At 37.6% G+C, this 26,151-nt stretch overlaps 1 protein-coding gene across 4 annotated transcripts in view; it reads right to left on the reverse strand.

Annotated features, from left to right (window-relative positions):
- LOC102227854 (leucine-rich repeat-containing protein 9-like) overlaps positions 1-26,151 on the reverse strand; it is a 38,348-nt gene that overhangs the window by 7,137 nt on the left and 5,060 nt on the right. For 2 of the 4 annotated variants that reach the window (XM_023352281.1, XM_023352280.1), the window contains exons 7-29: positions 23,951-24,133; positions 22,911-23,066; positions 21,652-21,854; positions 20,491-20,622; positions 19,872-20,051; positions 19,665-19,779; positions 18,281-18,416; positions 18,070-18,201; positions 17,865-17,992; positions 17,036-17,212; positions 16,836-16,955; positions 15,341-15,532; positions 15,112-15,237; positions 13,999-14,139; positions 7,675-7,852; positions 7,370-7,590; positions 6,361-6,483; positions 6,146-6,276; positions 5,955-6,060; positions 5,106-5,245; positions 4,069-4,205; positions 2,049-2,266; positions 168-236 (exon numbers count right to left, since the gene is read on the reverse strand). In XM_023352281.1, the coding sequence (XP_023208049.1) occupies positions 168-236; positions 2,049-2,266; positions 4,069-4,205; positions 5,106-5,245; positions 5,955-6,060; positions 6,146-6,276; positions 6,361-6,483; positions 7,370-7,590; positions 7,675-7,852; positions 13,999-14,139; positions 15,112-15,237; positions 15,341-15,532; positions 16,836-16,955; positions 17,036-17,212; positions 17,865-17,992; positions 18,070-18,201; positions 18,281-18,416; positions 19,665-19,779; positions 19,872-20,051; positions 20,491-20,622; positions 21,652-21,854; positions 22,911-23,066; positions 23,951-24,133 (3,444 nt within the window). The remainder of the gene's footprint in view (positions 1-167; positions 237-2,048; positions 2,267-4,068; positions 4,206-5,105; positions 5,246-5,954; positions 6,061-6,145; positions 6,277-6,360; positions 6,484-7,369; positions 7,591-7,674; positions 7,853-13,998; positions 14,140-15,111; positions 15,238-15,340; positions 15,533-16,835; positions 16,956-17,035; positions 17,213-17,864; positions 17,993-18,069; positions 18,202-18,280; positions 18,417-19,664; positions 19,780-19,871; positions 20,052-20,490; positions 20,623-21,651; positions 21,855-22,910; positions 23,067-23,950; positions 24,134-26,151) is intronic. The other 2 variants (XM_023352282.1, XM_023352283.1) reach the window with 1 other exon arrangement.

The raw sequence follows: 26,151 nt of genomic DNA on the forward strand, positions 1-26,151 counted from the left end.
ATTTTGTTAATTGAATTTATCACCCAGTCCTGCCTCAAAGTGTCCTCTGCCCGGCAGATTGTGGATTCATGTCACTAAAAGTTCGTCCCAGTGGAGGAAAAAAAACTCTAGTTCTTCATAAAACCTGATTTGGTTTAATGGACAATCTAAAACTCAGTAAAACTTACAGGATTTCCAGTTATAGAGAGTTCGGTCAGGCAGGGAAGAGCCCCTAATTTGTGGAGTTCTGTGACGTCCTGCGAAAAAGTAAAGAAACAACAACTAAGTTTCTCCTTCACTGCAAAAACACCAAATATTACCAAGTATTTCCATTCTAGTTTCTAGTGAAAATATCTTAGTACACTTGAAATGAGACATAATTAGCTAAGCTAGCTTACATTTTGCATGAAGACATGTCCAGTGGTTTGGTGAAACTAAAACTATTAGTTGACTAGAATGACCATCGTTACATTCAGAGGTAAAAAAGGGAAACTTGCACCCCAGTTGTAAAGTACGGGAGTGGTAGTGTCATGATGTGTAGGAGGAACTGGTGCACTTCACAAAATCAATGACATCAGGGGTAACACTGCAAAAACACAAAATCTTACCAAGTATTTTTGCTTAGTTTCTTGTGCATATATCTTAGTTCACTTGAAATGAATTATATGTTGCTGAAATATTTTCAGCAACATATAAGAGGTTGCTTTAAGTCATTAATTTCTTAATATTGATTCTAAAAACATACTAGTTCCACTTGCTGATTATTTCACGAATAAGACACTTTCCTTATGTTACAAATGAAATAATCTGCAGAGAAACTATTACTTTTTCATCAATGTTAATGAACTGACTTAAAACAAGCTCCTATTTCTTGCTGAAAAGTTACTCATTAGTTATTTTTGTCTTATTTTAGGTGTACTGACATATTTGTATTATAAACTACAGCAAAAATACTTGGTATGATTTCATGTTTTTGCAGTGAACTATTATTCTAAGTTTTTCCTTCGCTGCAAAAAAAGCAAAATCTTACTAAATACTTTTACTGTAGTTTCTTGTATAAATGTCTCAGAACACTTGAAATAAGACAAAAATAACTAACAACTAACTTAAGTTAATAATTTCTTAATATTGATTAGATTATTTCACTTGTAACAAGACAATTTTCTCATGATACAAGTGAAATACTCTGAAAGTGTAACTAGTATTTTTTCATCAATATTAATGATTTGTTGACTTAAAACAAGCTTCTGCATCTTGTTGAAAAGTTAGTTGTCAGTTAGTTTTGTTTTATTTCAAGTGCACTAATATTTTTGCAGTAGAATCTAGGCAGAAATAGTATGAAAGATTTTTGCTGCGTTTTCCACGGCTCCGATTTAACCTCGTCTCCTCTTTGGCTGCAGCCTGCAGTGCCGATAATGGAGTTGTATGTATGCAAGCATGAGGGCAGAACCTTTCAGAATTTAGGAGGATAGAGGATGGAAGAGATTACACGTGTGAGCTCGTGTTAATCTCATGGGAATTTGGGCACGCAGTGCGCCGCGGAGGGGCGGGGGGCCGTCTTTGATTCCCGGCTTTTTGCCGCGACTCGACACCCCCCACGGCGAGCGCCGATGCTCCGGGATGATTGCTGTGTTTTATGTCTTAATTGAATGCAGGAAAACATTAAGGAAGTGAGGGGGAGAAAGAAAGAGGCAACAAAAGTGCAAATCACTCCCCCTGGGTGAGGAGCTGCAGGCTGAGCAGCTGATTACACGTTGTCCTGATTGTTCCTCTCTGCCTTCATACGCACCGCCATGACCTTCAATCAAACTTGATTCTCCTTAATACTACCCCTTGCATACCACAGTGGGTGGTAATGGCTCATGATTACTATACTTTATGCCTACTTTGCAAATGCAGAAAAAAGTAATACTGAATAAAATGCATTCTGAAACATCTGACACATGTAAAGCAATCAGGAAAAAGTTGGTAAATCAAAAGGTGACTGTGACCTTCCTTTGGAAACTCAAGCAATCTCTTTTTAGATTGGATCTGCGGTTTCATTTGAATTCTCCTAAACGACAAAATACCTGCAGCTTGTTCACGTTGAGGAAGAGTTTGTGCAGCTTCGTCAGCGTACCGAAGTGGTTCAGATCCCGGATGCGGTTCTCGGCGAGGCGCAGCTCCTGCAGGGAGTTGTAGCTAATGAACGAGTCCTTGGAAAGCGATTTAATCCGGTTTCTGTCCAACACGAGTTCCTTGAGCCTGTAGAGTTTCTCCAAACCCTCCACTTGCCTGATTTCATTGTCTGAATAATAGAAAAATACATAAAGTGCAGAAAGTAAGGAAGTATTGTGATTACCTTATCTACTAGTGTCACTGAACAAAAGAGAAAAGAAATTAACATTTTTTTCTCAGAATTTTGACTTCAATTTTGGAATTCTGACTTTTATCTCCTAATTCTGAATTCAATCTCCTAATTCTGAATTTAACCTGAGAATTCTGACTTTGTTCTTCAGAATTCCATTGCAGTTTTGTGAAACACATTTATTACATTACAGCTGAAAAACAACTTCAACAACTTTGTATCAAAAAAACATGAGATTTTCTTTCAAAATTGGAGTGTATTTTCCTAGAAACACAGCTAGTGTTACCAACTGAGAAACCAGAACATAATTTAAAGCATGGACATAATTAAACAACAAGATAGTGACTGTGCAAAAATATTATCAATGGGAGAGTTACAAGGCAAAAATCATCCATTTTCTTACACTCTTATCCCATTGGGGTTGGCAAAAACCACTGCTGACCAAAAAGAAAACATTTTACAACTTCCATAAAAAAGTGAAAAGTTTGGGAAGCTATCCAGTGGATTGTTAAGACAAAAGTAGGACTTTTTGAAAGGTGTGTATCATGTTACATGGGTGTAAAACGACCAGAGCACTGCAGAAAAACATCAGATTTCCAAACACGGTGGGAGTAGTGTAATGCTCTGGGACGATTTCCTGTGAATTGTGTTCTCTAGCAGAAAAACCTGATGTAGAATAAGCATAACCTCCAGCGTACTTGTTTCAAGCAGCAGGACAATGTTCAGTTCATCCCTGAAATGCTTAAAATCAAGATTCTGAACCAACTTAGTTAAAGTCTGGACTTCAGTGTAACTGAAATGCTGTTCATGCTTGAAAAAACTCAAGTTCTGGATGTCAGTTGTTGCTCCAACGGTGCCTCAACCAGTTATTAGGTTCTGATTTGGATATATATTTTCATTAATAAATAAAATCATTTAGTTTTTTCTCAAGCTACACTGCAAAAACACAGTCTTACCAAATATCTTTGGTCTAGCTAGTAGAAATATCTTAGTACACTTGAAATAAGAGAAAACTAAATTACAAGTAACTTTTCTGCAAGATATAGAAGCTTGTTTTGAGTAAGTAATTCCTTAAAATTGATGAAAAAGTACTAGTTACACTGTAAACAAAGTCTCTAATTAAAAACATTTTTGCTGCGTATATGGGAGATTAGTTCACTTTTAACATTGGAAAAATGTCTTGTTATAAATGAAATAATCTACCAGTAGAACTAGCACTTTTTCATCTATTTTAAAGAATTAATTCTTTAATTTTAAAGAACTAAAATAGATGAAAAAGTTACTATTTCTTGCTGAAAAATGACTTGTAAGTTAGTTTTGTCTTCTTTTAAGTGTAATAAGATAAGATTTTGTGTTTTCGCAGTGTACCTTTGTCTGACTTTAAAATTCATTTGGCAATCAGAAACATTTAAAAGTGAAAAAGGAGAAAAACTTTAGAGGACACAAATAGTATGAAGAGCTTTGTTAACTGCAGCTGTAAAACAACAAAAACAACTGAAATCACAGAAAAGCTAAAAAGCAAATGTTCCAAGATAAGTCAGAAAATAAGAACGCAAAGGTGGGCAAAGAAAACACATCAACAATCAAAAGCTTTCAAAAGCTGTTGTAAAGAAAGTCAGTCTCTCTTTTCTTTGTGACCCGTCATCCAGCTGGCCTGCGGTCCATGGGAGGTATTGCTCTTTTACAGCTCACCCCGTCCTGACCACTGTGAGCGGGAAGGGGGCAACCTGAGCCATACGTACCTTGGAGGAAGAGCGCTTTAAGATTGGTGAGCCTGCTGAGCTCCAGATTGGCCATATTGGAGATGCCATTGTGACTCAAATGGAGCACCTCCAGGCTCCCCATCAGCGGTTCCAGCCTTCCGCAGGGCCCAGAAAGCCTTAAAGACAGTCACAGAAAACCAGTTAGCAGCTCTGGCCTCATTCTGCCTCCTGCTGCTGCATTCAGCTGCACAGGCCTTACAGGTGCATGAAACTCTCAGCAATCACAGGACAAACAAACAAAGCAGCAACTCTCACAGATCTCCTTGTATATTGATAAAAACAAATTTTTAAATGTTCACATTTTACGTAAAATAAAATTTAAAAGATTACTTTAAATGTTTGATGTTTGTATTAAAATGCATGAAAACCTGCCTGTACTGTGACACATAGCGGCTGCATTGTTTGGTCAGGGCTGCCCTCTAATGGTGTGTAAAAGACAAATAGTTTGTTTCTCGCCGTCTGAACTGCAGAAACACAAAATCCTACCAAGTATGTTTGTCTATTTCCTGGTGAAAATATGTTATGTAATTTCAAATAAGACAAAACTAACTTTCAGGTACATTTTTAGCAATATATAGGAGCTTGTTTTAATTAAATAATTCCAAAATCTAGATTTTTGTTTTTTTGACGTACTGATTCCATTGGCAGATTATTTTACTTACAGTAAAAATGTCTTGTGATAAGTGAAACAATTTTTTCACTTATCAATATAGATTTCTTTAAAATCAATATTGAGGAATAATTGATGTAAAACAAGCTCCTACATCTTGGTGAGAAGTTACTTCTAAATATGTTTTGTTTTATTCCAAGTGTATTAAGATATTTGGTTACAAAACTAGACCAAAAATACTTATGAATGACTTCATATAAGAACAGACGCTGCCTCAATTTTAGGCAACTTTTCATATGTGTTCTTAGCTGATTTGTGATTGTTGACTTTTTTTCAGCAAACCTAAAAGAAAAAGTTGTAAAAATGGTCATATACTTCTTTTAATTTTGCGTTTCTATCATATCACCTGTTAGGTCTGGATGAGTTCTGCTGGCCGTACCCACTGGAGTTGACTTTGCTGTGCAGAATCTGTTTGTTTGACCGAAGAGCTAAAGTCTTCTGCCTCGGCAGAATGGACTTGATGTGGTTGTGGTTTAGATACAGCATCTGTTATAAAAGAGTTAGTAAAAATGTCTTTATTAAATTGTGAAGAGTGTGTATTAAGGATTCAAGCAATTAGATTAATGGTTACTTAGATTAAAATTAGTTCCAATCGATAAACTAATAAATTCTGCTTAGACCTGCTTTCATTGTTGTAGTTTGGCCGCCATCCAGCAGAGGGCGCCGCTGGTCATCCTTAAGTAGAGCCAGTGACGCCTTAGCAAAGATGGTGGCCAAACTAGAACGGGAAAGAGAAACGGTCCAGAGTTCAATCTGGGATACAAAATGCAATTTATGCGGCTCTATTTTGACATTTAAACACTCGACCAACTCCTTAAGTCACCTTCTCATTCAAAAATTACTGATCTGCTACGAATGAGAGGATGTGATGACACAGAAGCGGAGGAGCTAACGCAGAAAAATAGTTTATCTTTTATTTTTCTACACCGCAACTTCAGATGTTCCAGTTTTGTTATATTTGATAAATACTTATAAAAAACAACATAACTTAATGTTTATCCAGTCGGTTTTTACACAAAAACTGTCAGAATATAACAATGTGTTTCTTAAAACACATTGTTTTAAGAAACACATTGACGTCCATTTAAGAAAATGGACGTCCATCAATTATTTGCTTGTCAAACAATAAGATCAATAAACTTTAGACCAACTCACTAATCAGTAACTTGCATACCTAGTCGGTATGCTTTCTTACTTTGACGTTGGGCAGGTAGATAAGGCCTGAAAAGGATGTGAGGTTGTTATGCTCCAAGTTGATGCTGCACAGGTTGGCAAATAAGTCTGGACACAGGTCAACCATCCTGTGGGACGGGGGAAGGCGGTTTGAAAGCTTTATTCATTGTGGGAGTGAATAAAATGTCAAACTCGACTGTTTCAGATTCGTACTTGATGGAGCAGGACTGCAGGCTCAGATGGGTGATTTCTTTGTAGTTTGAGTGACCAAGCTTCTCCACTACAGAGTCAGCGGTCAGTCTTCCCTTGAACATCATCTTTGCACTGTCACACTCGCCTAAATCCTGCAGAAAACACAAACAAAATAATGTATAAAACTTGTTGTAAGGTGTGAGATGATACGGTAGTTGTGGGTTTTTGGAGCTTACCACTGCGGTTCCATCCAGAGCTCTAAGGAACGGTAAATGGAAAACAACGTATATTCGATAGTTTTCCAGTATCTCCGCTATGGGATTCCCATAAAGATCCAGGATGATTAGATTTTCCAAAGCCTAAACGAAAAAAGTGAGTTTAGACATCTCTAATAATTTAATTATTTGAATAGGGATGCAAGTTATAGATTGATGTGTTAGTTGACTAATTATTAATAGATAGGCAATTTTCTTAAAAACCTGCGTTTTCTCTGGTGTCGACTGCACAATGGTGCATTAAGGACATTGTAGATAGAAAAAAGGAGTAAATATCCACCAAAAAACCTCACAAATCTAGAGAAGAATCTCAGAAATGTTCTAGAAAAAACTCAGAAATTTTGCAGCTCCAAAAGTTGAAAATTCTGAAATTATTGTCAGAAATCCTATTTTAAAAAAACAATGAAATGTCTGAGCTCCACCAGTTGATGATTGCAAAACAAAACCCTCATAAATTTTTAGATTGATCTAAAAAAACATTTTTTTTGTTTTTTGGTGGAAATTTGCTCCCATTTTCTATCTACACTGGCCCTTAATACACCTTCGTACTCATCCCATAACAACGGACTACATTTTTCATAATCTGCTGACGCTGCTCCGTCATGCAGCACCTCTGCTGAATTGGCGTTTTGAGGTGAAACCTGTTTGTCGAGTCTTTATATTTATAAAAAAAGGACCGCATAAAGTGCATTTTTCATCTCAAACAGGACTGTCTGGACTTTTGTTTTTTGTTTTGGTATAAAGGCACCGCCATCTTTAATTCCATGTCGACTGTCTGACTCCGTTTAAAGATGACCAGCGGCGCCTTCTGCTGGATGGCAGCTGAAATCCAACATTACAAGAAGGTCTAATAGAAAACGGCTGTTGTTAATCAATTGGAAGTTATTTTAATCTAATAAATTATTAATCAACAGTTAATTGTAGGCGGTTAATTGTCCACATCCCTGTATTTTAAACAATTTTTCCTCACTTTAAGAAAGTAGATGTCTCTCGAAGTGGAAATCTGGTTGCCTCCTGCATAGAGCTCAAGGAGAGAGCGAACGCTCCTGATGCCACTCGTTGAAGTGATGCAGTTATTTTCAACAGAGAGATGAGTCAGAGCGGGCAGCTGGTTCAGAACCGGGCAGTCCAGACTGGAAAGATGGTTCCCATCTATGCTCAGCTTTCTCAGGCATGGAAGTCTTGCTAAGCCTAAATAAACAGGAGGGAAAATAAAAACATATAAGTACAGAGTCTGAGCTGATCAGAGGAAGTGATGTGGAGAGTGGGAGGAACCGTTGAGTGAGCTGATGCTGTTGTTGTTCATGGAGAGCTCCTCTAACTTGAGGCAGGTGTCTAAGCCGCTGAGTTTGGAGATGTTGTTGTCGTTGAAGGAGGCCCACCGCAGGTTCAGCAACTTACTCAGATTAACCAGTTTGAAAAGTCTCTGGTTGTCAAAGTTCAAGGTTGTGATCTGCTCAAAAGTTGATGCCCACAGGCAAATAAAAGGACATATGAAATATAGATATTTATAAAACTAGAAATGTACATAAAGAAACACATTCATCTTTTATTTCTCAATGAAATTAAATCTAACTAAACATTTCTTGTTTTAGCTTAGATAGAATTATCAAAACTATTTCTACTTCCTAAACGACAGAAAACGTAGCAAGAACTTTTTTTCTAGTTTACTTGAATTCAAAAGTTTGTGACTCAAATTAACTCAGATGTGTTGGTTTACCTGTCAGACGTTTGTGGAAGGAAACCCAAAACATTTGACTCAAGTCATACAGTTTAAAAGACAGTTTAATAGACTTCCGGATGGCGGAGAAGCGAGCAACAGCATAAATTTCGAGCTCCCAGACGGTCGAGTTACCCCCGACAAATAATTCATAAAACACCGTTTTTTAATATTTACATGTCATGTCAGGGAGTAACAAGAGGAAGACAAGAGGAATTCAGCAAGAAAGCGCGAAAGAAACTGTTGTTTTATCGAAGGAGGTCTCTGAAGGTAGCAAGCTAGCAGCGGACAAAGCTATGGATGCTATGGGAGCTAACATCCTTGCAGAGCTGAAAGAAGTTCAGACGAACCTTAAAAAACAAATCACTGACCAGTCAGGACTCATAACAAAAGAAATGTCGGAGTTTAGAAAAGAGATGGGGAAACGGCTTGACGACATTGATGCAGACCTGAAAGACGTAAAGAACAAAGTAGAGGAGGCTGAGCAGCGAATAACCGAAGTAGAGGAATTCAACATGGACGTCAAAGACGTACTGAGCCACACGCTGCAGCTACAAGAAGACCTACAAACACGTCTAACAGACCTGGAAGCCCGTTCACGTAGGAACAATATTCGTATTTATGGGGTCACAGAGGGAGAAGAAGGCGACAACTTGCAAAAATTCATAGAGAATTTCATTAAAACTGAACTCTCCCTCACGGACACCACACTGGGCATACAGCGCTGCCACCGGTCACTCGGACCCAAACCGCCGTCCGGCTCCAACCCCAGATCCATCGTGATACATTTTCTGGAGTATACTATGAAGGAACTTGTGGTCCGTTCTGCATGGGGGAAGAAAGTGATACAGCTGAAAGGAAAGCGTGTGTTCTTCGATCAAGATTTCCCCAGTGATATCCTTGCTAAACGTAAAGAATATAATCCCATCAGGAAGATCTTAAAAGAGAAGGGACTTCGCTTCCAGACCATGTACCCATCCAGACTTCGTGTGTTTTATCAGAACGGCACGGTGATTTACAACAGTGCACAGGACGCGTCTGACGACATGAGGAAGAGGAACATGTTTGAAGCGGCGGGTAAACCAACGGAGGACGCCTCCCAGCCCATGCCGGGAGCCTTCTCCCGGGGAGGAGTGGGCGGAACCCAGCGGTGGACCCGGGAAACGCGAGTGAAACACATCCAGGAAAAACTTAGGGCCTTCAAGCGCAACGACAACACCCTGTAACCTTCTTGTGAATTCCTCTGTAAAGTACCAGTATTACGGACGACCGCAGATCTGGGAACAGACATGCTTTCTCCATGGGCGCTGCCATGATGGACGAGAGACGAGGGGCAGCACCGCGAGGAGCCCCCTGGGGTTCCAGGGACTCTCCTCACTACTCTGAAGGTGGAATGGTACTTCACTCTTGGAAGTCACGTATGTTATGTGTTTTGTTGTTTTGCAGACCCCCCCTTGTTCACCAGAGCACCTGGAAAATAATAGGTATTTCTTTTTTTGTAAACTAATGACAGAAGTGAAACAACAATATAAGGTAATTACTCTTAATGTTAACGGCTTACATAATCCCATTAAAAGAGGCAAAGCTCTTGTAAAGATGTAACAAGAAAAGCAAGATATAATTTTTTGGCAAGAAACACATCTTTCTACTGCTGAACATGAAAAATTACGTAAAATGGGGTTTAAAAATGTGTATTTTTCTTCATATGCAAAAAGCAGCTCTAGAGGAGTAGCGATTTTATTGTCCAACAGGTTGAACTTTCGGTTTTCCTCACAAATTAAAGACAAAGAAGGACGGTATATACTGGTCAAAGGATACATAGATCATAAAGAAGTAACCTTACTGAATGTGTATAGACCACCCGGAAATAATACACAACTTATTAAGAAAATTTCTGACATGATCGCAACAGAAGTATCTGGGATATTGATGTGCGGGGGAGACTGGAACGTTCACTTAAATCCTTTTCTGGACTCAACCAGCAAAATTACAAAGGCTCAGACAGAAGCAATATACATTAAAAGAATGCTTAAAGAATTAGGGTTGGTAGATATATGGAGGAACTTGCATCCTCGGGATAAAAAATACACCTTTTTTTCTCACTCTCATCAGATGCATTCAAGATTAGATTATTTCTTTATACAAAATGTTGATAAACATAGAATAATAAACTGTGACATCGGGGTGAGAGATATATCTGACCATGCGGGGTTGTATATGACTCTTCACCTGGATAATGATTGTAAAGAAACCCTGTGGAGGCTTAATAATAGTTTATTGAATGATACTAAATTTGGCAGCTTCGTAGAAAAAGAATTCAAAGACTATATGGACCACAACAACACGGAGGATATTTCTCCCTGTATCTTATGGGATGCAGCAAAGACTGTTTTGAGAGGGAAGTTAATTATGTGGTCCTCCCATAAGAAAAAAGAAAAAGAGAAATGTTTAAAAGATCTTACTATAAAATTAAAATCTTTAGAAATACAGCATATGGAAAATAATAATGACCACACCCTGTTACAAATAAGAGAAACAAAACAAGCCCTAAACTGCTTATATGAAGACCAGTTAGAGAAAAAAACTAAATTTATTAAACAGAATTATTATGAAAATGGACCCAAATCAAAGAAATTTCTGGCCTGGAGAATACGTAAACAACAAACTGATAGATTTATACAAAAAATTAAAAATCCAATAGATAAAATGACACACCACTCTCTAAAAGATATTAAAAAATCTTTTGAATTATACTACACTCAACTATACACACAGCCTCACGCAGTAGACCCGTCCTCAGTGAGAGCATTTCTTGCCTCACTGGATTTACCATCGATAGGAACAGATCAAAATAATAGGCTAACACAACAAATAACTGAGGAGGAGATTAATAAAGCAATTTCAAAAATGAAAGGGAATAAGATGGCAGGTGAGGATGGCTACCCGGCGGAGTGGTATAGACACTTCCGAAAATTATTTACTCCTCTGCTTAGGAGTTGCTTTAATCATATACTTTCTGGAGGGGAAACACCACCATCTTGGAGAAGAGCAGTGATCTCAGTGATTCCTAAGCCAGGTAAAGATAAAACAGAATGTGGTTCATACAGACCAATATCAGTTTTAAACATTGATTACAGGATATTTGCAACAATATTGGCTAAAAGGCTCGAATTCATAATTCCAGAAATTACAGACGCAGACCAGACCGGTTTTGTTCACAACAGACAAACCCATGACAATGTGAGACGGGCTCTTCACCTCATAGACCAAATGAAAAACACAGAATCGATAGCTGTTAGTTTAGATGCAGAAAAGGCGTTTGATTCAGTGAGTTGGGACTATCTTTATTTGACTTTGGAAAGATTTGGCTTTAATAATCAAATTATAGGTTGCTTTCGGTCTCTGTATGAGTCACCCTCTGCCAGGATTAAGGTGAATGGGGATTTATCAGATAAAATACAATTAGGAAGGGGCTGTCGCCAAGGCTGCCCCCTCAGCCCCACGTTGTTTGCGCTTTTTATTGAGCCTCTAGCACAGGCCATCAGAGAGCACAAGGATATTATGGGTGTAGCCATTAAAGGCACAGTGCACAAGATATGCCTCTATGCCGATGACGTGCTCGTATTGCTAACTAACCCGGAAGTCAGCCTACCTAATCTTCTGTCTTTACTCAAGACATTCGGCACTTATTCAGGGTATAAATCCAATCTACAGAAAACACAAGTTCTCTCATTTAATTATCAACCGTCAGTAAAAATTCAGAAAATGTCTAGGTTCAACTGGCACAATACATTTATAAAATATCTGGGAATTAAAATTCCTGTAGAGTTATCTAATCTTTTTGAATGCAACTATATCCCACTGACAGTAGAGATTAGGGCAGATTTACAACGTTGGTCTCTATTACCCATGAATCTACATAATCGAATAGATATAATAAAGATGAACCTTTTACCAAGGATTCTTTATCTTTTTCAAGCCTTGCCTATAAAAGTACCTGACAAACAATTTCGCGATTGGGACAGAACAATCTCAAATTTTATCTGGGCTAACCAAAGACCGAGAATAAAATTCCAGACACTACAGCTGTCAAAAGAAAGGGGTGGATGGGCTTTACCACACCTAGAGGACTATTACAGAGCAGCGCAGATGAAAGTGTTAGTGGGTTGGTGTGACCCAACATGTGAAGCTAAGTGGAAAGAGATAGACCTGTCTTACAGTGATATACCTCTACAATCCTGGCTCGGAGATCGTTATCTTATTAAAAAACATATAGATTCTGACCTAATACCCTTATGGATAAAAGTACCATTGGACATATGGCATAAAATATTAAAGCAAGTAAAGACTGAAAGAAATGCTCGAATTTTAAGATGGCCAGCTTATGATAGAAATTTTCTCCCTGCAAGAATGGATAAGAGATTTACACAGTGGTCACAAAAAGGCATAACAAGTTATTGGAAGATGACAAAGAATAATGAATTAAAAAGTTTTAAACAACTTCAAGATAACTATAACCTGGAAAAATGTGACTTTTTAAGATACCTCCAGTTAAGACACTACTACAATAAAAGTATAAAACATTTGGAGGAGGACGAGAATGGTATACTTAAAATCCTATTAGATTCGAGCAACGGAAGACCTCCCAAAAAAACGGTATCCAAACTATATGCATGTCTACAAACGGAGAGGAAATGTAATACAACATATATTAAGACTAAATGGGAAAAAGAAGCCAAAATAACAATAAATGAAGAGGTTTGGTCAAATATATGCAACTCTGTGATTCACACGTCAAGTTCTGGCCTGTGGAAGGAATTTTCCTGGAAATGTATGGTGCGTGTTTTTGTTACACCTGATATTAAAAGTAAACATTGTAACGATACTGAAAAGGCAAAATGTTGGAGGAACTGTGGGAATGTATCTGCAGGACATTTTCATATTTTTTGGGAATGTATTAAGATTGCACCCTATTGGTCGGAAGTGATAAAAGAAATCAACACTAAAATGGACTTAAATTTATGTTGTGATTTTACTGTGGTTTTCCTGGGTAATTTACCTCAGGAACTGAAGAAGTCTGATAGATATCTTCTACTAATATTATTAGCAGGTGCAAAGAAAGCTATAACTCGCCGGTGGCTTGATGTGGAACCACCGTCATGTTTGGACTGGAAGGACATAATTGAGGAAATTCACGCCATGGAGAGACTGACCTTTTCATTAAGGCTTGCCACTTATAAATACAATAAATACTGGAAGAAATGGATCACTCCTCAGAGCCTGACACCAACTGTATAATTTATGTAATTACCTATTTTCTTATTTTTGTTTTTTCCTTGTTATCACTCAACTGCTCCTGTCAAACTAGCTGCTCTGTAATTTTTTTTTTGTTAGAGGGGGGTCTAACTGTTCAATGTATGTATGTGCGTCTCTAAAACTGCAAAAATAATAAAAATAAAGTTTAAAAAAAAAAAAAAAGAGTTTAATAATCGATTAATTGTGATTAATCAATTATTGAAATTACCAAATGTATCTAAACTTTGAATTCAAATAATTCAAAAAGATTTCTAAAAAATTCACGCCAAGCTTTCTGGCATTTAGCAAAAATAAATAATTTTGGTGATTCTAACTAATCTAAAACAAGAAAAGTTTAGTCTGATTTAACTTCAGACAGTGAGGAAAAAAATTGTCTCTTTTTATTCAAAGTATGTAAATATCTGATTCCAACTGTATATTTTACCCGAGAGGCCAAGCTGAACACAACTTAATGGCTTGGAGGACCAAGAACTGTGGCATCCCACCACTAACTAAACTTGAACTTTTACAGATGCATATTTGGAATAACTGTCTGAAAATGAATTCCTCTTGCTGTATCTTACCTTTGCCATCCAGTCGGACTCCAGTTCTCTGCCGGGACCCCAGGGAGCCGGACCCAAACTGGAAAGGAGCTGAGCAGTCGACAGCAGGCTGAGGCATCGAGGACGTTTGCTGTCGGTACGGGACTGGGCCAGAAGGGCAGCCTAGAAGCATAGCCAGCAAGTCTAAAAACAGTACCGCTCCTTCACGTTTGCTCTCATCATACAGGAACCTTACAGCAACTCGACCAGAGCAATGACAGACTGTTATTTCTGCAGAATAATAATTCTATATCTATAAACACTACACAACTACAAAGAAGAGCTGAAACGATAAATAGGATTAATCGTGATAAATCTATTATTGAAATAATAATCAACTAATCTAGTAATCAACTAATTGTTAACTGGAATATACAGATTCAACAAAGGACAATTGCTAAAATAACATGCTTATAGTAAGTAAATAAGTTGTAGTAGTTAAGTCAAAGCTGTACAAAATAATTTGCATTTTCACAAATAACTCTTTATCTGTAAATATGTTTTACAAAGAACTCTTCAAATGGCAGTTTTAGCTTCATGGCGCATTTAAAAAACATTAAGGTTTTTGAAATGGTTAATTTTCCAGACACCAAATATATATATATATATTACATATTTCCAAAAAAAGTGAAGCTTTAAGTGCTTGAGCTGTTTTTAGGAGTACAGACCCAAATAGAAGTATAAAACATGCAAAATGTGAAATTTGCATAATAGTTCCCCTTTAACCATCATCCTCAGATATAACCAGGTTGCTCAAGATGACTTTTGTTCCCGTAAGAAATAATATCATTTTTAGATTCTTTGTCTGATATTGGAATTAGCCTGGTGATCTGAAACATGTGGGATAAATGGAGGAAAATATCTTTTCACTGCCTACATATAGAAGAACTATCCTCATTGCTGCCATATGTTGAATATGATCTCATTTTATATTGGAACAACTTCCAAGATGTGCATAGAAATCAAAGTTAACGATGAGATTCATGTTGTTTTGAAGTGTTGCAACAAACTAAAGATGTAGCGAAACCTAAATTTGTTTTAAATTGATAAATATTTTGCTGCCCTCACAAAAAAAAAGGGCCACAAAATCTTTACCTGGCTAATTTTGACGTCAGCAACCATGTGACAAGCTTCCCCTGCCTCTTCTTCTGTTACCATCACTCCATTGAGGTGTGTGAGGGTTGCAACACGGAGCAGTACGGTCATTTTGACCGCCTCTGGCTGGAGATAAAAAAAAAAAAACATTCACACATTCTTTAAATCTTGGAGTGCTTTACTTCTCACATGCTGCGTGTGACATTAAGCTTTTCATCCTGCTCTGCACCTTGGTCCACGGATTATATCTGGTGTCCAGTTTCTGTAAAGCAGGAGTGTGTTTCTGCAACACAGCCGTGTCTTCTCGGACTTTGGTCAACTTATTCCAGCTGATGTCGAGCTCTCGGAGCTGCCCTAAACTCTGCAGCCCCTCCAGAGTCACCAGCTCGTTAAAACTAGCATCCAAAACCTCCAGGTTGGGCTGAGGAAACAAGCGACAAGTTTTTATTCGTTCAGCCTCTAGAGTTTCTGGGGTGTTTTCACACATGGTAGTCCAGTAGTCCAGTGATTGGAAACCAAAGTTGCAACATTTGTTACATTTTCAGCTGGTGCAGTTCACTTTCACTCTGTCCAGTCTCCAACAAACCAAACCTTTGGAAAAATCTGTTCCCATCCTCGCCTGTGGTGGCGCTGCACCAAGAACCACTGCAATAAATGACACGAAAACCTCTGAAGTACACATGAGCACAACTTCCTTCTTCAAAGAATGTAAACAAAAAATGGAGTGGCGTGAGATTTTAGCATTTGTAGGATTTCTCTTTTGTGTTTGGTAAAAAAACACGAGTCATTTCTCCTGTAGCGCTAGATTCACACATTTATCTTGTTTGTATTTACCCAGAATGCCCTGCACTGCAATACACTTCCTGCTTTTGGAGCGATCTGCGGTCTGCTTGGCATTCACATATGCATTCGAACCACGCCAGAGTTCACTTCAAACCTAGGTTTCACTCTTTTGGTGTGCATCAGTTCGATCGGTGAAAATTCTGATGCGTTTGGTTCCCCAACTGAACCAGACTTTCTAAACAAACAAACTAGAGGCAAACTAAACAGGGCAGACCTTCACACCAGCCCTGTTTAGTTCACTGTAATCAAACTTTAGTTTGTCTAGAACGTCTGGTTTGTTAGGGGAGCTGTGAATGCCTAACTATGATGTGGACCAAAAAAGTGAACTCTGGTCCAACTACAAACCTTGGTCTCAGTTCGGTTGACGGAGACACACATGCATTTGTAGTTCGAATGCATGTGTAAACGCCAGAGATGGAAAACAATGCAGGGTAAATACATCTTAAAATGCGTGAGGCTAGCCCTTGCAGGAGAAATGCCTTGTGGTCTTTTGCCAAAGACAAAAGAGAAATCCTCCAAACACTAAAATTTGGCGCTAACCCCATTTTTGTTTACATATCATGAAAACGAAAGTTATCCTCATGTCTTCTTCGGAGGTTTCTGTGTCATTTCCTTCAGTGGTTCTTGCCGCAGCTCCACCACAGACGAGGAGGTGAACAGGTTTTTCAATAAGTTTGGATTGTTCAACAGTGTGGTGTGAAAGTGAACCACACCAGCTGAAACTGTAAGAAATGTTGCAATTTTGGTCTCCAATCAAACAGAGTCCACCGAACTATCAGGTGTGACAACCCTCTAAATGTTTCTCATAAAACTGCTGCAATTTGGTCCTTTTGGGTGACCCTAAACACACTATTACATTGATTTTATACGACTATGTTTACCATGTGAGAGATGTCATCAAGGCGTGTGAACTTATTAAAGCTGATGGTGAGATGTCTCAGAGCTGAGAGGCTGGAAATCTCTTTGATTTTACTCAGACTGTTACCATGAAGGTTGAGGACCTGCAGATTCAACACAGCAGTGACGGATCACTGAGAGGGATGTGAAAAGAGCTAAACACCTTCAAACACAGAGGCATTACAGTGATCTGACTGAGGATGTTCGCTCTGGCCACACTCAGCAGGGTTCTCTCATCAAGGCTCAACAGTTTTGGCTGCGGCTTCAGCATGGGATCCATGCTGAGGGCGGCGACGTCCGCGGTGGCGTCTTCAGAAAGAGAAACATCCCTCTGTCCACAGCGGCGCAAGTCTTCTCTGTTCTAATAACCCATCAACATGTTCAGGTACAGAACTGTTGGTCAATGCAGACTTTAACAGTAAAACAAAAGACATACATTTATTTTTATGTATTGCTGAGCTTTAATGACATGTTTGAGCTGAATTTAGTAATCATGCAGCTGATTTGGGCCAAATATATTTTAGACATTTGGGATTTTATAACATGCAACAGCAGAGATGTTCAAAAACAAAATTTGTGCTCTCACGTTTGAATTACTGACCCAAACAGAATAAAAATTATAGATCTTGACATCCACATTATTATTTGATTAATGGACGTTGGCAAATTGCATCTCGACTGCTTTTAGCTAGCTCCATTGGCAGATAAATTCACTTATAACATGACATTTTCCCCATAAGTGTAATCATCTGCCAATGGAACTAGAACTTTTTCATCCATATTAAGGAGTTACTGACTTAAAACAAGCTCCTGTATCTTGCTGAAAAGTTACTTCTAAGTTAGCTTTGTCTTATTTCAAGTGGGCAACGATATTTGCACTAGAAACTAGACAAGAATACTTGGTAAGATTTATTTTGTTTTTGCAGTGTAGAGAGCTTAAATATCCAACCAGAGTGATGCCAGAGGCTTTTCAATTGTACAAAGATAAGTCAGGAAACAAAGACTCAAATTACCGTAGTGATATATTCAAAGTGTATGACGTACTCTGGCAGGATGAGCTCATGGTCAAATACAAACCACTGCCTTCGGTGGTGGGGCCCACCCTCAGCGCTCCGAGGCATTCTCGCTGACTGTGGTCTCTCTAAGGAACAAACACAAAGAGATCCACAGAAACTGACCGGCTGCAAACGTAAACTCTGAGCTGGGTTCAGGGAATACCATCGCTTCCTGCAGAGCTGCCCATGGGGTCCAAGTATTGGTACACAGAGTAGACGTTGGGAAAGCTGTTTCCCAGTTCACCAGGATTAGGCAGGCTGTTACCCACAAACACCTTACAGACAATAACATGGCCTGCAGGGGAACCATAAAACGTCAGCATTTAAAGCACGGAGAGAGGAGGAACCAGGTAATTTAAATAAAACTGTCTCACCGTGTCTGAAAGGGATTTTATCTGACATTTGCTTGGAGTCACATTGGCTGGCCTGCTGCAGCAAAAACTGGATTCTGGGCTGTTCAGAGACAGCTAAACTGTTGGATAAAGAGACAGCAGCCTTTCTTTCTAAACCCTGGAAATACAGAAATACACAATTAATCAACACTAGGCTGAAAAGTAATAATAAAGAAACTGACACTTTGCTTCTTTGCACAAGAGTGTTAAGAAAAGCTTTTATCTATTCTAAGTGGTCATTGATTTGAGCTCTGAAGACATGATCTTTTTATATATTACTATTTTTAAAATAGTAAATCAACTGAAGCAAAATAAATTAATTTACAGTCCCCTATGAAAATATTTGCTCCTTAAAATTCTTCACTTTTATTAGGGTTGAAACGATTAATCTGATTAATCGTGATGAATTGATTAATCGTAAACTCAAAAAAAGGCCATTTGTTGAAAGAACAACAGTTTAATTAAATCTCACATGTTGATATTTAGAAATATTTTATTTTTTAGCAGCAGATGCAGCCTTTGCTACAAATAATCAACTGTTATTCCATTTTAGGCAACAAAATATTTATGATTTAAAAGAGAAATTTAATTATTTGTTAATTTGTATATTTTAATGTACTTCTAATGTTATAGAATGTGCTTTTTTGTCCAATTAATTGATTAATCATCAGAATAATCAATTACTAAAATAATTGATTATTTTAATCAATTTGCTAGTTGAAGCCTTACTTTTTATTGGAATTTTATATGATACATAAAAATGTACTAGAACCATTAGTAAACTTGAAATACAAGAAAACATACAAGTAACTTTTCAGTAAGATATACAGTAGGTGCTTGTTTTAAGTCAATACTTTCTTAATAAAATTGCATGTCAATTGGGTATGATAATTTGTTTTAACTTATTTTCTTTTTTCTTGATTTTGCTTTTGTCTGTTTGAAATAAACAAATAAACAAACAAATAAATAAATAAATATTTATCAAATTAAATACTAGATCCACTGGCAGATTATTTGATTTGTAAAGTTGGAAAAATGCCTTACATGTCAAACAAATATGCCAGTGGAACCATTTTATCAACATTAAGGAATTATTTACTTAAGATAAACTCCTATAATTTTCAGAAAAATTACTTAGTTCTGTATCATTTCAACTCTACTAAGATATTTGCACAAGAAACTGGACAAAAATACTTGATAAAACTTTGGGTTTTTGCTCTGAATACATTAAATTTTGTAGTAGTGACACGGTGCAAAAAAAAATCAATGGTAAAGAACATTTTGATAAAACACTGCATGCTTAATTTTCATAGCAATTAATCTGTATCAAACAAAACCAGTCAGTTGTTTCTAGCAGCTTGCTCACCTTCATTTGGTTTGTGGTTTTGAAACCCTCCTCTAAAATACACAAAGTTTCCTTGATCTCACTTGTTTCAGGGCCAGCTACATAGAATAAATATTCCAGTCGACGTCTGCAGTTCCTGTTTAAAAAAAACATGTTTTTGTTCCACAGCGTGAAGTGTAGACATGCAGAGGCTTTAAAAGGCATTACGCTGTCATTTTCTTTACTCACTGTAAGACGACAACGGATTCTTCTGTGGAAAGAAGGCTGTGAAGTTTGTCTTCAAAGCGAAGCCTCAAAGCGCTATTGTGGATGCGGAAAACCCTGTTAATCTTTATGTCTGCGATCCTAAAGCTCGCGTAATCGGATGGAGAGAAGCGGGAGAGCAGCAGGTTGCGACAGGAAGTGTACCTGTTGGTTTGAAAACATAAAACAAGCTTTTATCTGCTCTGTGCAGCTTTGACCTACTGCAAAAACAAAATCATATTCTAGTCTATCTTGGCCTATATTACTACACTTGAAAAAGGACAAAACAATTTAATACGGCCTTGTATTTAGTAAATAATTCCTTAATGTTGATGAAAAAGTACTACGTTTCACTGGCAGATTATTTCATTTATAATCAGACATTTTCCCCATGGTATAGGGTTAAATAATCTGCCAGTAAACTTTTCCATCGTTATTAAGGAATTGCAGACTTAAAACAAGTCTCAAAAGTTACTTGTCAGCTAATTTAGTCTTATTTCAAGTGTACTAATAAGATATTTGCACTAGAAACTACACCACAATATTTGGTAAGATTTTGTGTTTTTGCAGTGAGAATCTTGTTTATGAAGATCTACACCCATACCATGAGTCTATGGGGCAGCCCTCCTCCAAACGAATATTTCCAACACTTTCCAGCTCCACCAACAAAAACTGAACCAAATAATCTGTCTGCTTTGTGACTTGGATCAGTTCCTGCTCATACCAGGCCTGAACCCTAAGCACACACACAAAAACAGCCATTGTTATTCATGCCTGGAAAAGGTTGCATGTTCTAATCTAAAACGTTCCGGCCCGATAACCACAGCAGTTACGTTTAATTACAACGGTGCGCACTTCTTTGTCTGTATTCCGCTAATGTCGAAAAACTGCGGTGTTCCCATTAAATAAGAAATTAAATAAAATCACAAGTAAAGACGCTTGTAACTGAAAATCATGGCATCTGTAAACATTTACATGAGACTATATCCATAATTGAGCCATGGCGGTGGCGCTCATCATCTATCAGCCATCTTCTTCTTCTTCTGGCAAGCAACGTTTGAATGTCCCTTACCGCCATTAGCCATCAGAGGAGACGTTAGCATCTTATTCAGCCGTTGGCGTGAAAAGCCCCTTATATTTGGGAGCGGCTACCTATGCGGCGTTTTAAAGAAACGCCATTTTAACGTCCGTCCTATTCAATCTCCATTTTGGCCACTTTACAGAAGAGCTATTTTTAGTATGACACACAACTTTTTATGAACGGTGCGATGCCGTGAGAGCTCCGGGAGCCAGCTAGACATTGTCCGGGGGAAAAAAAATCATCTTCCTCCTACTACTTCCTGTCTTCTTCTTCTTCTTCTTCTTCGTGGTTTTCGCCGGTAGTGACATCCTACCTTAAGAAGACGAAATTGACAGAGGATATAGTTTTATTATTATTATTATTTTGTTAATTTTAAAATCTGTGTAATATATAGCAAGTCGGTCCACACTCCATTCCAGTAGATGGCGGTAATGCACGTCTAAATGTGCTTGCCAACGGCTAAGATGGAGAAAGAGAAGAAGTAGTGACATCCTGACGTCACATCATTCGTGTGATGCAAAAAATAATTTCGACACGGCTGAAAAACCACCTCATCCTAGGGTAAAAGCTTTTTACCGAAAAACGTGAGTTTTTTCCCGAAATTGGCGTGTTTCCATTAAGCTAATTCATTTTCGTAATTCCAATTTGCGCAGTGTTTTGTTTGATGGAAACGTAGCCTTTTACTCATCCATCCTCCTGGTCCATCGCTGCAGTCTTTCCCTCAGTGCTTCTATCTTCAGCAGTATTTTGCGCTCCACGCTGTTAACGTCCAGGTTTGCTCCTTTAGTCAGAGCGTCTTCCTTCATGTTTCCTCCTTCCAATTCAGTCTCCATCCTACTGCCAGGACTCTTAGGACTTTGTGGCATCATGGAGAGTTCATGTTCAAGCTAAAAATGACACACAGTGCGGTGAAAATAACTTATTACTATAGTGCTTAAAAATAAAATCTTTTTTTTCCCCACACCAGATCCAATTTACAGTTTTAATCTGGCCAGATTTCTTTTTAAAAAAAGAAATTGCAAATGGCAGCTTTTATTTCACTCATCCCTTATACGGAGAATTAGGGCCGTGCTAATGAAATCGAGAATTTTTGTTAAATTACGAGAAAATAGTCATTATACTAGGAGTAAAGACAATTTTATCAGAACGTATTGAAATTACAAGAAAAAGTCATATTAAAGAGAAAGCTTTGATAAAGTTATCACGATCTAACATATTCAGATCATTTCATGTGGTTCTGTCTTCAAAATATACATTTATTTGCTCAGTCGTTTCAAAATCCTGCTACTGATAATACTTTGATGCTGATTACGTGTTAAAAGATTTCATATTCCCTTATCTGTAAAACCTGTAAAACTCAGAAAATGCTCAGCATTCCTCATTTTATTTTTTTGTTATTTCTCGTGTAGGAATTCTCATAAAAATATGACTTAATTCTCCTAGTGTTATGATTTTATTCTGGTAATATTTTGACTTTGTTCTCATATTATTTTTCAACTCTACTGTTGTACAAATTCATTCTTGAAACATTACGACACGATTCTCATGATTTAAAATGACCTGAATTCAAAATCCAAATATATAGAAACCGTAAAACAAGATGGCCGTCCTGGGCCCTCTGGCGTCTGAACTACGGAAAACCAAGAAATGCATTGGTGAAGAAAAGTCCAGATTTTCCAAAAATTTAATCTTCAAAAACCCAAAAATGTGACAAATTGATAAAATTAATTTAGCACTTATATACAGATTTTGCATTTTTGTGACATATATTTGCTTCAAATCATCATATAAATCGTGATGTGAGACAAATATAACTTGAATAAGAAAGATTTCAGAAATACAAGTGGAAACAGCTCAGATCAGTGGAACCAGATGATTCATTTCAGATGAAGCTGACCTATAGGTAAATAATTATTTAACATTATTTAGCAAGCAGTGCTTACACTTTTGAGGGTGTGACTGAGAGTCCGGATGCATTCCTCAGGCAGCTTCATCAAGCATTTCTTCCTTTCCTGTAGAGCAACCTGGGTCTCTCTCAGGTTCCTTTGAGCAAGGCGAACACGCATGTTGTAGTACATCAGTTTCTTCATAACTGCAGACTTCAGAGGAAAGAGGCAAAAATAAAAAATAACTATAAAATGTGTGTCAATTAAATAAATAAAATGTTTTGCCTCTCATCAGTTGAAGATTATAGCAATAAACACTACATTATATCCCCACAGTGCTGTGACTAATGGTTATTTTGGCAATCGATTAATCTGAAAAGAAATTTGGCATGTTCATCAATTCTTTTATTTAACCACTTAGGACTATTTATATAATATTAGAAATACAAAAGAAATAATTTAATTTCTTTTTCAAACAAGAAAATAAACATCTCATTGCCTAAAATGCAATAATAAAAAAATGCTTTCAACATCAACATTTGAACAGAAACCTTTCTGTTTGACCTAATATCAATACAATGTGGGGCTGATCTGTTACAACTGAATAATAATTGGATACTAAGAGGTTATTAATATAATTTGTTTTGTCCTAAATGCCACTTTTGGAGTTCTGGGTAGAACATATTTACAGACAAAGGTTATTTTAATGCTAAATGTATGAATTTTTTTAAACATTTTTGGATTAAATAATTACTGCTAAGACTGTGTTGTTCTTTAAGCAAATTGCCTTTTCTTAACAATTACCTCAGTTAACAATTAATCAATAAAAAAAAATGAGTTCATAATTATTTCAATAATTAATCACGATTAATCCAATTAATCGTTTCAGATGGGAAACAATCGGTGAATTGTGTTTAATCAACAATGCTCCATCATTCAGTGAGTCTTACATTTTATATATATTTTCTTTGATATGTTCATCTTTAAATTGCCGATGTTTGGTTTCCAGTTTATGGTTTCATCAACCATGTTTACACGCTCAATCGCAACCCCATCAACCCACCAACAGATCGGTTGACGTCTTTCCGTCTTAATACCTCAGCAGCATCCTTGATTTGTTTGCAGGAGACATCCCAGGTGTCTAGTCGCTCCAGGCCCGGCAAGTGATAAAGGATGTGTATACTGTAGTTGCACAGCTGACACACAGGGTTCGAAGCCGAAGTGGGATCGTTCAGAGCTAGCTCTTTCAGACGGGGCAAACGGGCCAGGTGGGTCAGTTCCTGTTGGAGCAGAACACAAAGACCACATAGAAGATGAGACTTTTGTTCTCCATCAGGTTGGTTTGTTCTTAGAGGTGACCTACACAAAACATCTTCCTTACGTTTTTTGCACAAAATAATTTTTAGATGAAGAGATTTTATTCTGTCTAGTTTTTTAGGGCCTCTTCTAAACCAGTTGACCGAACATGCTGGAGTTCTGCTTGGGTTGCTAGGTGTCGTGGAAAATAAACTATTTCCAAGCACTGTTCAGGTAAAATCAGTCAGGTTTATTCATGAATTGTGCACAACTCAGTGAGCTCACAGGACAGTCAATAATGAAGCAAGTCTGAAACGGAAAGCTCTGCCAGGAAGACAACACATGAGTTTTGTACAAAGAGATAAGGGATCCAAAGCCTGGGAAACAGACTGGTTCCCATGCAGCTGGGGAAAAACAACGTCCAACCTTGTGCATGTAACCCAAACAGCTTTAACTTGGTGGGAATATACAGAACTTAGAATAAACATATAGCAATACAACTAGCAGGTGTGACCTAATTGTAATTTTTCCACATCACTAGGTAACGGGCCAGTGCCCATGGGAAATAACTCAACAAAACAATAAATCAGAGTTAGAATTCCTTTTAGTGCCATTGAGCACAAATAAAGCACAACGAAATTTTAAAAATAGTTACTCAGTTGTTCTGTGGTTCAGAACAACTGGGATGTTAAGAATAAATTTATAAGTAAATAAATAAATACAGATCAGTTTTTAGGTGGATTTGCTGTGTTCAGTAAAACAACAACTCTTGGTAAAAACTGTTTTTTAGTCCGTTTGTCCTTGATCTTATACATCCCATAAGTCTGCACCGGAAGTGATCTGCGCCATCTTAGCACACATGCGCAATGGATAGCGGACCCATGGCTTCCAAACCAACAAAAAGAAAATATGTGGACAAGCTTAACCAATGCGCGAAAAAATGATACATTAAAATGGCTGCTGGTATTTAACAAATGTAATTTTAAATACTGTACAAGCATGCTTTTAAAATCAATGTTTTTGATCAATGGAACCAGTATGTAGCCTCTGTTTTGCTGGATGCACACTGGAAACTCAAGTCTAAATATCAGAGAGATACTGTTAGATGCAAAAAGACATTCTTGGAGTCTGCGGTGAAAAAAGATGCCACACTGAGCTGAAAAAAGGTTTGCTTTGACCCCGCAGTTATTAAACTTGTCTCTGCACAGTCAGAGACAATAATTACATTCCTGCAAGCGAAGCTGGAGCAGGAGAAAAGGTGAGTATCGAGAAAAGAGCTGCGGCGTGAAGCCGATCGAATCAGGATCAACAAAAATTTGCGTTCTGTCGAAATGACCTTGTTATGTTAGAAACGACTGTGTGCTTTAAAAGACAACGGTCTATGCAGCTGAATGCAGGTAAAAATGTCAAGAACATGTAAACCTTTAGGAGATTTTAGCTATTTAAGTAAAAGTTCTTTATTTGTGAATCTGTGATTAAAAACCTCACTATTCTGCTCAGCACAATCGGTGCAAAATACCTGAAATATCTGAAAATCTCATCTAACAAAGACCGAAATAGCTCAATAGAAAAGTCTTATTCTGGTTTCTAATAAAACAGAGACATGTAATATATACATATTTGGCTATATAAAAAGAACCTTTTATTCTTCTGTTTTAGAGGTTATTTCACTTCATAACATCTGAAAAAGTAGAGAGTGGCACACCTGTTGGTGGGGACAAATTTAAGTCCAGAATGAAAAAGGAAAAAAAATCTCCTTCATGGCATAGATTCAACAAGTTATTGGAAACATTCCTCAGAGTCTGGTCCATATTGACATGATAGCATCGTGCAGTTGCTGCAGATTTGTTGGCTGTGCATCCATGACATGAATCTCCCGTTCCACCACATCCCAAAGCTGCTCTATTGGATTGAGATCTGGTGACTGTGGAGGCCATTCGAGTTCAGTGAACTTATTGTTCAAGAAACCAGTCTGAGATGATTGGCGCTTTATGACATGGCG

Source organism: Xiphophorus maculatus, chromosome 19, assembly GCF_002775205.1.
Source record: "Xiphophorus maculatus strain JP 163 A chromosome 19, X_maculatus-5.0-male, whole genome shotgun sequence".
Taxonomy (NCBI): domain Eukaryota; kingdom Metazoa; phylum Chordata; class Actinopteri; order Cyprinodontiformes; family Poeciliidae; genus Xiphophorus; species Xiphophorus maculatus.